Here is a 15,477-nt window from a genome sequence, read left to right as displayed (position 1 = left end):
GGTCGGATACATTTCAGACAGCTCTCGTATATTTTTGAACTCTTAATTGATTACAGGAAATTGCTTCTTGCTATATTTGTATTACAGTTTTTATTCTATGGTTATCAATGTTGGAACTGGATGTGATTAATTTCTGTCACTTCCGGTTGTAACAGAGGGTTGAGAGAAAAGATTATACGAGGACTGTACAGAATGTCCCAGACGTTTTTTCCTATGCGGGAGTGGGAGGGGCTAAGGTCGCAATCTTATTGTTAGAACACTACCACACTCAGCACGCATCCAGCTGTGGTAGCGTAAGGACTGTGACGCTCTTGCCGTGTTTTTTGTGACGTGTTACAACGTGCGCTGCAACAGAAAATCCCACCTCTTGTGAGGTGTGTTCTGTGATTATGTTTTTGTTGGCAAAAAAGCAACAAGCCAATTGAAATCCATCACCAACTGTGTGGAGTGTACGAATAATGAGTGAAGGCCGGGTGAGGCAATGGTACACACACGGCCAAGCGTACCCGAGAGCTCTTAGATGGTTTTGGATGGGAGGTGTTCGATCATCCACCATGCAGCCCGAATTTGGAGCCGAGCGACTACCACCTCTTTCCAGCGACAAAGACATGGCTCGCTATACAATGCTTTGATACTGACGCCGAAGTGCATGCCGGTGTAAGCCAGTGGTTGAAATCGCAGGCGGCAGATTTCTACCGCTACGGTATTGAAAGACTTGTGCCACGGTACGATAAGTGCCTTAATTTGCATAGCGATCAGTGTTGAATTCAGACATTTTCACCCGGGGGGAATTTGAACTCCTCGGGGGAAGGGTTGTTTTTCTGTATTTGTGCAAGAAAGCAGCATATTTAACAACCCATTCACATGCACATCTTAGCTAATATTGAGACTAATTGCTGATAAATATTCGATATGAGATTATAATTTAAAAAAAAAATCCTTAATTTTATCTAAAACATTAAATAAAGACTGGCAAATATATTTTTAGACTAAACTTTAACTGCTATTTACAGTAGTTATTTTGGTTATTTTTTCCCTATATTCAGTAGTTACTGTTTGTTACTAATGTAGGAGTTTTTAAAAAGATTTAAATTAACTCAAATATTTTTGTCCTAAAACAAACATACATAGGAATATCTTAACAAAAAGTAATCATTTTTTCTCACACTTCTGATTCTAAATCAAGTATATTAGCCTTGGTTTCTTCACTGCACACACATCAATAGTTTAGTTTAGGAATCTTCAGTAGGATTAGTGCCGTGTCATGAAAAATCAGCGCGCGCAAGACTATACGACGGTCTCCCCCCGTACATATGAGTGAGGTCGACAGACCAGCAGCGAAAGGTGAGAAAATTTTAAAAAGTAAACCCTGCTTTTGCTTGATTTTGAGCACTTTTTATTACTTTTTTCCTTTTATTTTATATATGTGCACATATGTTTCATTCCTCTTTTTTCTTTCCTTCTTTTCTTTTCTTTTTCCCTCCCGAATCGTGCACCCCTTACTTCGGTGCCTGGGGCCGTCGCCCCGCGTGCCCCTCCTTCGTCACCTTCAATAGTAATCATTCACTTATATACTACTACTCGCTAAAGCTCGCTGGGGGCTCCGCCCCCAGACCCCCGGTCAGGCCTTTGCCATGAGGTGTCATGTTCTAGAAAACTATTCCTTCAGGAATTCACTTCCCTTTACAGCAGACACCTGTTACCAACACATACTTCAATTCAACCGGTATTATTCCTTCCATGTAACTTTGAAAAAACAAGCACACAATTTATTAGAAAGAACTCTATTCTCTGTTTCACATAAAAGGATAGGAAAAAGAAGAAGTTTTTTCCCCCACAACGCTCAAGTACAGGTGAATGTTGGTGTTCCGTCTTCCACCATCAGCCCCCGCACACAGAGGTATAGAGTGTATTTAAATATGTCTAGGCCTAAATAATAAACTACAACTTTCATAATAACATTGAGTATTTTAAAACACTTAATGACATTTACCTGCATTAGTGAGTAAGTAGCACATGTGTCATTTTAATGGAAATTTTATTGAACAGTTGTATTGTTTATTTTCCTTCTTTTTTGGCAGTCGGGGTTATGACATAATGTTGGAATGGCAAGGGATGTCAGGGTTGGTAATTGAATTGGTATTTACTGCTTTGATACATGAATTTTATAATATAAAATCGGAAACCAAGTACAATATGTATGGGTAAATTATCAGTGCGTTAAAATAATAACAATAGAACCTGAAATAATATAAATAATAATAATAATAATAATAATAATAATAATAATAATAATAATAATAATAATAATAATAATAATAATAATAATAATAATAATAATAATACACTTCTTGTTTCCTCTCTTATATACATGTGTTCTTACATTAAAAAGAACCAGAAGAAAAATAACCAAATGTATACACACTGATAATAGTGAATAAATGCGTCTCGCCCCGGGCGCCTCAACTCAGGCAAATGCCCTGGTTTCTATTGATTATTTTTCAATGAAATCATTTTCCTACGTTTTTCTCTTCGTACGTACACCTGATGTGATGGTGGCAAAGTATATTTTTTTGTTTGTTGTTTATTAATACGCGGCGATAAATTTACGGTAAAGCATCATACATACAAGATTCATCAACATTGAAGTCTTCTGAATTTATTAAGGGGGAAAATTTGTTATGGTGGACTTAGAAAAACAATCCCAGATTGATTGAAGCCTGACACGAAATAGTAACTGCAGATGCTACGTAATTTGAACAGGCCCATGTCTGAGTCTGTCGTTTCAAGCAAAATTATAATATTGGAGCTTAACCATCACAGTGAATTTGATGCCCCTAAAATCCCCTAAAATTTGGCGCCTTGTGTGGTTGCAATCCTCACCCAGCCCTTTCGTTGGCCTTGAGTTTAGCCAATTGATAATAGAGGAAATTCACTTTTGAATTGTTACTTGACTATTTTAATAAAAACGGAGTTGTCAACAGTCCTGACGACCGTTGAGGGGGAGGGAGAGTAACAGATGTTTGGAAATGAAATTAAATCTTTGAGTTTTACGTATCGCAGTTATGCCGGGTAGGCTAAAGGAGACTGTGATGACGACAATGAATGAAACAGTGCAAAGAAAAAAGTAGGAGGAAACAGGAGAACTCCGAGAAAATCTGCAAAAACAGTGCTTGTCCACCACAAAGCCCACTAAGCACGAGCTGGGATCGAACCAGGGCCTTATGCCCCAGAGGTGAACGCTCTACCACGGAGCCACCATGGCCCCAACAAAAGTTTTTAGTTCGCACAGAACTCTTGTCTGGAGGTCAATGCAATTAATGGGTGCTATACATACTTGAATTTCATTATTTTCAACAGTCTATGGAGAGTTGAGTGAGAAAAGCAGGGCAGTTCATCATCGGTATTTATAGCTATCAGAATTTTATTTAACGTTGGCAATTCATTACGGGAAAAGACCTGATGTACCTTTGATCGAATTGCCGATTTCGTGAAGTCGTCATAGTTTTCCGAGAGGGGAAATACTTGTACGCGTATTTTTGGTACTTCTTAATTTATTTTCATTAAATTTAGCCTCCCGCCTACTTCTATAAACAGTTGCCTTTCCTACACTTGTCTGTTTCCCAGTCATGTCGGCGAATTCTTCAACAGTTAAATTAGGGTGTTGTTCTCTTAAAGCATGGAAGATATTCAAAATGCAACGCTTCTCACCACTTCGTAACGCTGTCCCGGGCTCATGTTTTATCGCAGAACTACTGCAAGCATCATGAATTGTCGCTTCACAAAGCACTAAATACGCAATTATTTACAATTTAATATGCACTAAAATTTGTTTCAGATAATATAAACTATACAAAACATAATGAATACAGAATACAATTTAATATGCACTAATTTCACACGACACTATATATAATATAGTTACCACACACGCTAAATTCATACAATATTTGCACAGGTCGATAGTCTGCGCACTCGATACTCAGACAGCCAGAAGATTACCTTCCTTGAAATTGTAAATAAAGACAGAATGTCGACCCCCGATTCTTAAGTGAAACAATGATGGAAATTAACTTTATAACGAATTAGTTCTTATTTCTAGAAATGCAATTTAATAAATAGGACTAAAGCCAAAACTTTAATGCATAAATAGTAAAAAATACTTTTCTTAAAGACAACAATTAAAAACAGTAATTGTTTGTTATTTGGGGTTGACAGGTAAAAAACAGCAGTCAGTGCTTTTTCGCCATCAGGTGCGAGCGAATTGACGTACGAATTTAGTGTGTACACGATTTTGTTTATTAGAAAAGCTTCCCTCCCTGTGAAGGTCAACGGCTTGATTTCCCCTCCGTACTGGAGAGTGGTGGGAGGAAGGGGAGTTTCCTATCAGGTTGCCTGGAATAGATCTTAGTACTAAGTCTACTCTGGCAATCATGTGCATGGCTTATTATGTACAGTTTGCGCACACCTATACATGTTAGAGACAATAACAGAATTTATTTTCTCAAACATAAACAGCGGACACTGTCTTCCAATAGCCTACCTATTAAACCTTGCATTTTGCGAAAACACTCACTGTTTACAAATATGATTTTTGCAACCTTTCAAATATTTATTCGTAGCATTTTTTAATATTATGTTTTGCAGTGTAATTTAGTACAATGTATTATAATAGTGTCGTTGTAGTTAATTGTACATATTACCTGCAGGAAAAGTAATTCATATCTGTGATATAAGGGTGGGAAAATATTTCAGGCTTCCTGCACATTTATTCTTGTATTTACAATGAAGACTACAATTTACTAGATAATTTACTAATATGAATATTGTTGGAGATTGTTTAAATTTTTTTCATAGCATTTGAGTGAACACTACTTTTGTACTATAATGTAGTACAGTGGATTATAATGGAAACCTTGGGCATAGTTGTACATATTACCTCAGCAAGACTTCTTGAAAAGTGTCATATATACTGCACAAATTCTTGCAGTCTCCCTGTATATTTATTCTCGTATTTTCAATGAAGACTACAATTTGTAGATGATTTACAACTATGAATATTGTTGGATGCTTTTTAAACATTTGTTGGTAACATTTGAGAGAACACTACTTTTGCACTGTAATATAGAAGAGTCCCTTATAATGGAATCCTTCGGCATAGTAGTACATATTACCTGCAGCAAGACTTTTTGAAATATTTCATATTTACTGGACAATTTCTTGCAGTCTACCTGTATCTCTCGTCTTGTATTTTTATGAAGACTAAATTTGTTCGTAATTTACAAATATGAATTTTGTTAAGGCTTTTTAAACATTAGTTCATAACATTTGATTGAACACCAGTTTTTGCACAGTAACGTAGTACACTGTATTATAATACTGTCCTTTGGTACAAAAGTTATTATTGGGCAGCAGGACTTGTTGAAAGATTTATTTATACTGGACAATTACATACAGTCTTCCTGTATCTTTACTCTTATATTTTCAATGAAGACGTTTATTTACTAGGTAATTTAGAATATGAATATTATTGGAGGCTTTTAAAAAATTTGTTTATAGCAACTTAAACAACACCACTTTCTACACTGTAGTAGAACATTGTACTAGAATCGTGTCTTTCTAATTTCTTATTACAATCAAATAACAAGACATCATTTCCTTAATCATCCTAAAAAACACATATATAACACGATTACTGTTCCGATTTTAGAAGTGTAATTCCACAGACGCGGGCCCGCTACGTACCAGTACTATGTGAGCAGTAAGTAGGAAGTCGAACATCTAAGGAATTGAGTAGTGTAGGGGAACAACTTGAGCCCACTGTGTAGAAGACCTGGGTTCGATTCCCAACAAATTTTTCTCTCACTTTTTCTTTCTTTGAAATTTTATTTTTATAGCATAGGTGATTGAAAATAAGCTTGACTCTATTATATACGGCATTTCATTCCAACCGGACCCGCAACTAAAACTATTAAATCGAAAGGGGCACTTTTCCACGTATCTTATATATTATAAATATGTACGCTGCCGACGAGACAATTTTCAAGAGGTGCCCATTTGTGTGTGTGTGTTGTTGAGCGTGCGTGTGAAGTGGCGTACGCAGGAATTTATTTCGGGAGGGGTCCAAACTCAATATCAGTGTATTTTATATTGAAATTCCTAAACTTGTCCCAAAAATTAGGCTAAATTTACACAAAAGTTGGAATTTCGGAGGTGGTCCGGACCCCAGGACCCACCCCCTGCATACGTCCCTGTGTGTGTGTGTGTGTATTTCCTTAAAATTAATATTTTATACTTTCCATTTGTGGTATTCACTTCAAATTTGGTATACGCATGTATCTTAACGAGGGGCATAAAAGGGGAGAGATATATTTTGCAATCGTTTCCGGTTTGAAGTAGACACTGTTGTCGCGAGACAAAATGTATTGTTGTCTTGTATGGACACTATATCGTGAAAATGATGCCCAATGTTTCTTTCAGACTCTTTTTGGGGGACACTGCCTCCTCAGAGCGCCCCTGGCGAGATCAAAATAATACGTTTATAATACAGTAACAAATAGAATGTTATGAGCAGTGCCCCCGGGGTAATACTCCCCCCCCGAACATTGCTTCCAATAGAGACACTGGTGATGCTCCATTTCCAAAGCTGCATATGTTTGATTTTAAATACTTCAGTATCGTCTCGAAACTTTACACGAACATACTGCATAGTTTCGAGACCATTTCAACAGTTAGCGTATAAATATATAATTTCCGTCTATGTCTGTAATAACGAAAATATTTTGTTCACGCAATGCCAACAGAAACTATTTTCATAAAACGAAGCAACGTGATAAGAAAACAAACGCAATATAAAACAAGGTCGGCGGGGATTCGAACCCAGACCTGCTACTCAGAAAGCAGACATTTTACCGCAGAGCTAACTTACTACGTTGAATTCTGTTTGTTCTATTCTCCTCAATATACCACATAAGAAGCCAAATGAAGGCAATTCAAAAATATGGCAATTTTGAATTCAAGATGGCGACTTCTCCAATGATTTGTTTCTTCCCTTAAACTGAACTACGTCCTTAATAACATAGCGAAACCTGGCTTACCAACCAAGAACACAACTTACAATTTTCATGGTTACAAATTTTTGAGCCGCCATTTTGAATCGAAGATGACGACTTTTCCAACATGTCCGATGTTTCCCCACACATGTGCTGTACTCTACACACTTGAACGCAATTTCGTGATTCCACCATATCTACAAGTTGTGTAGAATTAGACGCCCCCTTATAACATTCCTAGCACTTTCTTACACCGAACATGACTATTTTTTTCAAGTTTAAGGGTGGATTCGTAAACTACACATCAGAATAAACATCACTTCGAAATTTCTACATCCTAGATACAGCCATTACAAATTTCACATTTTTTCGATTTGCGCCGCGAAACGAAAACAAAATTTAATGCTCTTTTTTCTATCATAAACTATGTTCCTAGCTTCACTGCCTGACAAAATATGACGTTCCTATGGTGTGCGGAACTACTCTAAAAACCAGCATTTCGAAACGACGAAAAATTTCGACACTTCATTTACATGGAAAATGTCGCCTTTTTCGTGATATCGGAATTTTCCCATTACCCACATCCCATGACGAACAAGTATGCAAAATTTGTTGTTTGTATGTTTTGTGGAAGTATGCAAACAATTAAGTGTGTTTCCGCCTTTAGAGGTATATAATTATATTGATAAATTCTATATAAATCTCTAACCCAGTAGAGATAACTGTTCTTCCCCGATCCCTCTAAATGACACCCTCTGAATCTCACCCTTTAACTGAGAAAGGTGTGTTTACTTTAACAATCGTAAAACACATTTACGTGTGTTACTTCCGATGTGAGAAATGGGATTTAGGCGCTCTATTTCAAATAATGCAAGAGCTGTACATATTCAAGAAATGAAGTCTGCTGACATCAGAGATCATATAAAATGATCGAAAGATCTTCCCTGTTTTTCCTTTCCTATCTCAATCTCTGCTAGTGCGACTTACTAATATATAATATAGGGCGAGAGTATAGTACCTACTAAAATACAAACATTTCTTCAACAGTTGACAATTTCATTTTCTGCCAAACTCGATCATAGCGTTAAGAAATACAGGTTTCATTGACTATTTGGTATTCTACCTTAGATGTTGCATGTTTAATATTTATATAGAATGAGTCTGCGTCATTTATATGTATATTGAGAGATCGGATTTCATCTGCACGTGCACGGAAAGAAAAACAAATAATTGGATGAAGTAATTTCTACATTTTGTGACTGAAATTTTGGGAGTTTCTCGGGGAGGGGGGAGAATTTTCTTCGGGGGGAGATTCCCCCCGGGCTACCCCCTGAATTCATTCCTGATAGCGATTACGTGGAAAAATAGTTTTAAAATGTACCTTTCAAATGTATGTAATACAATTTGGTTTGTTCATTCTGTTACTTTTTTATTTCAAAACGTCTGGGACTTTCTGGACAACTCTCGTAATTGCGTTTAGAACGCTTAACTGCTATTTCTACCTGTTATCATTTTTGCTATATGTATATCTATTTTTAAATCGAAAGTTGTGGAATTCTCCATCCTTAACTCTGTTTTAAAACCTGAAGTTAGAATTCTGTAGCAACTTCCGGTTTCAAATTTGAAATTTGAAAGATCAGAGTGAAGTTTGCCCATCCAACTTTATTTTGTAAATGACTTAATATTTTTCGAGACAAAATATTTTTCAAACTAATCAATAAAAAACGAAAAGCAAACGATTGGCTTGAATTTTGAAGATAAATTTAAAAATAGAATAAAGAGTTTGAAGTTTGCTATCAAATGTATTCTGTAAATATATCTTTTGGTTTCTTGAAACAAATTATTTTCTCTTAAAAACACACAATAACAAAGGAAAAAGAAACCAAACGATTAAGTTCAGTTTTGAATCGAAATTTGAAAGTTTCGCTAGTGTGAAGTTGCATTACTCATTTCTTTTGTAAACACTCTTTATGTTTTCCAAAACAAACTATTCTTATTTCAAAATGATCAACAACAAACATACCAAACGATTGATTTTGATTTTCAATCGAAACTTGTAAATGTTGTGAGTGGAGGAACCAGAGTAAATTTGACCCCATTACAACTTTATTTTGTAAATATCACTTTATGACTTTCGAAACACCAGACGAAAAACAAACGATTGGCTATGGTTTTGGATCAAAATTTGGAAGTGTGTATGGTGGACGGAAGGCAGTGAAAATGTGAATATGTCTTTATAGTTTATGAAACAAACTATTTTTCTTCGAAAGAATCAATACCAAACGAAAAACAAACAATTAATTTGGATTTGGAATCGAAATTGAAATTTGAGAGGTCAGATTGACGTTAGCTACACCCTGACTTTATTTTGTAAATATCTCCTTACATTTTCCGAAACAAACAATTTTTCCTTGAGAATAATCAATAAGAAAAAAAATTGGCTTCGGTTTCGAATCAAAATTTGAAAGTGGTGGGGCCAGTGTGAAGTCGCCCTCTCCAGTTTATTTTGTAAATATTTTTTAAAGTTTTTCGAAACAAACGATTTTTTCTTCAAAACACTCAATAACAAAGAAAAACACATAATTGAATCAGGTTCCGAGTCGAAATTTGAAAATGGAGAATGCCTACTTAACAGACGTAAGTTGAGCTTCCTTCAACCAACAATAATCACAGAGATTTTTTTTACATAATAGGATTACAAGTATCTTTATATCGACAAATAAATTTGCAGCTACTTCTATGTTTTTCTTTTACTTAAACTTGATGAAAATACGATAATGGTTGTTTCATTTTGGAATTTTAAACCCATATGAACAATATTAATTTACCGGTAGGGCTACAGGTGTTTGCTTCTAAGAGTACCGGTATGAAAATTAAATAAACACATATAATCGCGTCAAGAATGCCAAAGAGATCAAGTTAAGAATTGTCATAACCAAAGAAGCATTCAACATGAAAAGATCACTCTTAACTTGCAGGCTCAATATTGGACTTAGGAACAAGTTGGTCAAGTGCTATATATGGAACATTGGACTGTATGGTTCAGAGATTTGAAAATTACGGAAGTTAGAGAAGAAATATTTAAAGAGCTTCGAACTGTGGTGTTGCAGGAAGATGGAGAAGATAAAATGGACAGCAAGAGAGCAACAAATGAAGATGTTTTAAAACGGATAGGAGAGAAGAGGACACTTCTAGTCAGCATCCTTTGCAGGAAGGCCAATTGAATTGGGCATATCTTGCGAAGAAATTGTCTTCTTCATACCGCCACAGAAGGAAAGCGAGGAATAGGAAGAAGAAGAACAGAACTGATCGATGATTTGAGAAACAAAAGAAAATATTGAGAGTTAAAAGAGGAAGCTAAGGATCAAAAAACGTGGAAGAAACATTTCCAGGCTTAAATCTAAAATTGAAAAGAGAAAAACTCTTTTGCCCCAGGACCTGCCGAAACACAGAATACTTAATAATAATAATAATCCTATAGCAAAATATATATTGGCGTTTGTTATATATTATCGTAGGCTATTAGTTATTAAAATTTATTTATTTACATTTACTCTTCTTTATGTTTAGTGCAATCCATCTGTCATATACTTTTGTGTCTTATTGCTAATCACCATATTGCTTAAAACGCACTTTCCCTTTTTCTACATTCAAAATTCAATGTCCTCGGCCCTCTTAATCTACTATACTAAATTCAGCAGCATCATAAAAGAATGTACTCTATTATCATTGTTATTAAGAGGCCATCACACCTCTGAGTTCTCTCCGTTTTTCTTTTTTTACTTTATGCACTGCATCTTGTTTAAATAGGATTTAACTGAAATGAAGATATTCGAAATTATGCTTTCAGTTTACTTTCCTTTATTCTGTGATTTTAAGATGTGCTGTTATCATTCATCTCTGATATTGATATATGAAACGGTAAAATGACATAAAAAGCTGATAACGATAAAGCAAAATAAAAATCTTGTGACAAAAAACAATAAATAGCACAAAGTAAAATACTATATAGTTCAAGATAAAATAAATAAAACAAGAATAAATAAAATTAACACAATAATAATGATAATCAGACACAAAAACGACAAATCAAAAGTTAAAAGATTTACATATGCGGGACATAATAACGAAAAACCTGAGAGAACGTTGATAAACTCAGTACCACGAATGAGGATGGAAACAGGCAATAAAAATAAAATTATCCTTCGAAAACCAATTTAGGAAGTTCTTCTAAACGTTCTCTGAGGTCTGGTTATTACAAAAAATGTGCCAAATACTCCGGGGGACAACACATTCTTCATAATGCAGAAAAAACATTAATTTCAGTTAGATAAGAGTATTCGATTCACAAGTTCGAGAAAGTCCCAATCAATCAATACCGGGTATTTGTTTACTGTAAAGTTGGTTATCTAGTAGATATTATTTTTTTGGTTTCGTTTGGATTTTAAATTCTCTTTTGTTCCAATGCTGTGTGGCACGTGGAACTTCAGTTAACATGGGATCAAAATCAAATGACTCTCACACCGAGAATATAAGCTAATCATGTAACTCTTAGCAATGATATAAATTATAATGGTAATATATCTGAAAATCTGTAATACAATTGAGAAAATAACCTAGTAATCATACAGAGATTAACTCATATTACATATTTCTTATTCGTCGTTTATTTGCATTCGTTACGCTTTATTGTATGCCATAGTTTGCTCGTATAATTTACTTCGCTAATTGTGAAACATTTAAACTAGGGATGGCCGGAACCGGTTTTCGGCTCTGAACGGATCCAGTTCTAGAAGATCCGATTCCAGAACCAGGTTTTCGGATCCAGATCTGGAACCGGTTCTGAAAACCAGATCCCCAAGAACCGGTTTCTCGCGGAACCGGTTCCGCCGGAAGCGAAACTTTGTGGCCATCCCTAATTTAAATTCAACGATGGTAATGATATAAATATTACTATGACCAGATAGAACTTATGCATAGCAATCTTTGCATCAGAATTGCGAAGATATATAATTCTTAGCAAATACGTTCAAAATACAATCTTTAAACAGACTTCCGGATATTCTGTTTCCAAGGAACTTTCCCGATATAAATAAATAAAATGCTAATGTAAAATTATTTTATTTTCCATTTGGTAGCTATAGTTTCATTGCCATAGATTCACAGATAGAACGTTAACTAAATTTCTTAAATCATACAGGATAACATGTTTAATGCTACTGAGGCACTATACTATTAAATTACCTACAATACTAAAAATTTAAAGCACAACTAGGAACAGTTATTACAATAAATGCGAGAACAACGAACGGTAGAAGCAATGCAATACTGAACGTAGGAACATATTATCATTATATCCAAGTAGGAGAAACTGATACAATGTTATGACTTCCTCTCAATAGCAGAAAAAATCTTCCTTCTCGGAAAAATTATTTATATATTTGATTTAAAACCTTGGTTTGACCAAGATTTTATATGGCTGCGGAGCAACTGTTACCCCTCCACAAGGAACAGTGGTTGGAAGCTCCTGTCCTTCTGGAATGTACAGTCTGTAGTTCTTCAAGATGGCTCCAAAGAGTAAAAATAAGTTGTTTCTTGCCAAGGACTCGCCGATACAAGAACGCTTACCTGGAAAAGTATTCATAATAGATAATTATGTTTGGAGTACTAACATATGGATACATTATTCACTTATTTTATTTTTAAAAAAATGACAATTTGGGACTTTTTCACGTCTTACAAAAGTTGAAAATACAAAGTTAAAAAGAGAGGAATACAATCATATGTATGATAAAATCTTAGCTTCAGTACAATACGTGTAGTTTATACAATGTAGCTTAATATGCAAATTGACCGTTTTATCATGTTCTTGATAACTAAACGTTTATGAAAAATTATAGAAGATAGTCATAATTTTATACAGTTAATCAATAAATATATCTGCGAATTCTCGACAATTGTTATTCATAAGTGCAGAGATAAAATATATTCGGTCTAGTTTTAAAGTAGTAGGCATACGCACATCACTATTAAGAGTAAGTGCGTCACTGTTAGGGCTATACGTGTCACTGTTAGAGTATTATGTGGTCGTTTAGGAACAACAGAAAACAATAGATACACTCTATTATTTAATAATATATCAATTGATGTTATATATATATATATATATATATATATATATATATATATATATATATATATATATATATATGTATATATATGTGTGTGTGTGTGTGTGTGTGTGGTGTGTGTGTGTGTGTGTGTGTGAAACAAAAAGTCCTGAGTGATTAATTGACCGAATAGCCACCAGGTCAAACCACTCGTTTATAGGATTTCTGAAGGAATATACCAGGGATTTCGCCAGACCCCCCAATGGGGGCTGTCAGCCCCCTAAGCTTCCAGTAACACTGCCCCAAACTTCTGCCGTGACCCGGGCCTGAATAGGGAATTTTTCACTATTATTTCATGTTTTGTGCGAAGAAGTCCTATTTGAATATGGAACTCTCAAACGATTAAAAGAAGAGCTTTCTTCAAGGAATTTCTAATTGGAACTTTCCTGTGAAGAATATAAATGCATTATATTTTCTAATTTGTCAGCTCTGGCAACAAAATGTGTGCTTCTTCCAATCGATACCGCTTCAGTAGAGAGATCATCTTCAACAATGAATAGAATTTGAATTTCCGAACGGTGCTGGCTCACTTCAGAACACGTTAATAATTTGATGAAGGTGTCCATGAAAGAACATTGTTTACCTGATGTTTGAAGTGAAAATAAAAGTGGCTGATTTTGAAAATTTTATAAGTTATGCATACGAGGAATGGTGGAGAAGTTCTATACGAGTGGCATCAGTTCAGTTGCGCCATGAGTGAATCAAAATAAATGAATTTGCGTTTCGAAGAACATTAAAGAACTTGGAACAGTGATTTCCAATCTTTGTAAGACTGCGCCGCGGTTCACAAGTATGCTTGTAAATACAGTATATTTCCAATACTTTTTTTGTATTAGAAACACAAGAAGCATTTAACTTGACTATTAAACGAATCCGCATAAGGCATGTGTAGGTTATAAAGTGGTGTTACAATGTGTGAAAATGTGAAGAAGCCTAATGATGTTTCAGAGAACAGTTTGTCAAAATATGCATATGATAGTCATCAAGACTATTAATACATTCGTGAATATATGAGTCACATTGGTAAAAAAAATTACAAAATTACAAAGTACAAAATTACATTGGCTATAAATTTAAATGAATTAAGTTACTTCCAATATTGCAATAAATGTAAAATATCTGCAATTAGCAATAAATGTTCTAGTATATCATGTTGTTGTTTTAGCATTTCAAATATCAGATCGAGTTAATCTAACCTGACCTAACCACTGACTGGTCTTAGTCGTGAAAAAAAAATCATTTTAGGCATAGAAATCTAAGAACGACAAAAGAAATGAAAAATTTAGAACATCCGACGTTTATTTGTCCATTCATACATTAATCAAGAAAACTACGACGGATTTTATTCAACATCAGTCAAGTGAATTAGTTCGTTAATACCGTAACTTCCCTTGATTGTAATGGGTATTCACGCAAAATAAAAATAAATAAATAAAAAACGAAAAGTAGACCAATTCAACATTTTCTACTTTGTTGAAATTAGGATTGCAGTGGAAAGGTGTCATCTTTTATGTAATTGCAGAATTTTAGGATAATACAAGAAAGGTAAAAATAATAATATAAGTTTTCTAAAAGTCAAGCACCCTTTAAATTTTTGAATACCCCCCTGATTTTGAAATCCTGGCGGAAGCCATGAATGTATCAGTAAAGAAGTATTTTCAAAATTTGACGAGGAGGAGGGAAATAGCGGTATCAATTATTATTTTAAAATGTCTATGCTACGAAATCTCAGATGAAAAACAAGTATCACTTAGATGAACTAGCTAGAATACTGACTGTTGTTGATAAATTCTTCTTAATCCTATGTCAGAAAACTTAATTTGACGCAAGCGCATCTACTCCCCAAGTTTTTCTATATTTGAATCTTGAGATTTAGTGAAATGTTATTTTTAAATTCTATAGACGAACTAGTAAGAAGATTTTTGAAAAAAAAAAAATGGTTGCATTTAGTGTATTCTAATGTAGACAATGTTTTCTATTCAAAGAAAAGAGATGGTGGATCTCCAAATTTTCACAATATTATATTACTTGTCCAGGTTAAACTTATATATACTATTGTATGAATATCCCCTGGGGCCCGAGTGAAGGAATTGAAACTATTCATCAATTCGTCTTTGCCATGTACAAGAGCTCAGCTACACATGGAAGCCTAGCCGTTTTCAACAACGAAGCATTTGGTAATTTACTCTGGAGTTCCTAGTCGCTTGGACTAACATCGATTCCGTGATGTAACACCAAGGATAAACAGCACTTTC

The 15,477-nt window shown here is 34.7% G+C and overlaps 1 protein-coding gene across 2 annotated transcripts in view; it reads right to left on the bottom strand.

The window, feature by feature from the left end:
• Nucleotides 1–12,151: 12,151 nt before the first annotated feature.
• LOC145680882 (cytochrome P450 2J2-like) overlaps nt 12,152–15,477 on the bottom strand; it is an 86,444-nt gene continuing 83,118 nt past the window's right edge. For both annotated transcript variants that reach the window (XM_081752030.1, XM_081752029.1), the window contains exon 10: nt 12,152–12,680. In XM_081752030.1, the coding sequence (XP_081608156.1) occupies nt 12,499–12,680 (182 nt within the window). In that variant the 3' untranslated portion in view covers nt 12,152–12,498. The remainder of the gene's footprint in view (nt 12,681–15,477) is intronic.

This window comes from Thermobia domestica, chromosome 3 (assembly GCF_964235325.1).
Source record: "Thermobia domestica chromosome 3, izTheDome1.hap1.1, whole genome shotgun sequence".
NCBI classification, from domain to species: domain Eukaryota; kingdom Metazoa; phylum Arthropoda; class Insecta; order Zygentoma; family Lepismatidae; genus Thermobia; species Thermobia domestica.
The sequence above is the reverse complement of the archived record's forward strand: the minus strand, read 5'-3'. Positions and strand labels throughout refer to the sequence as shown.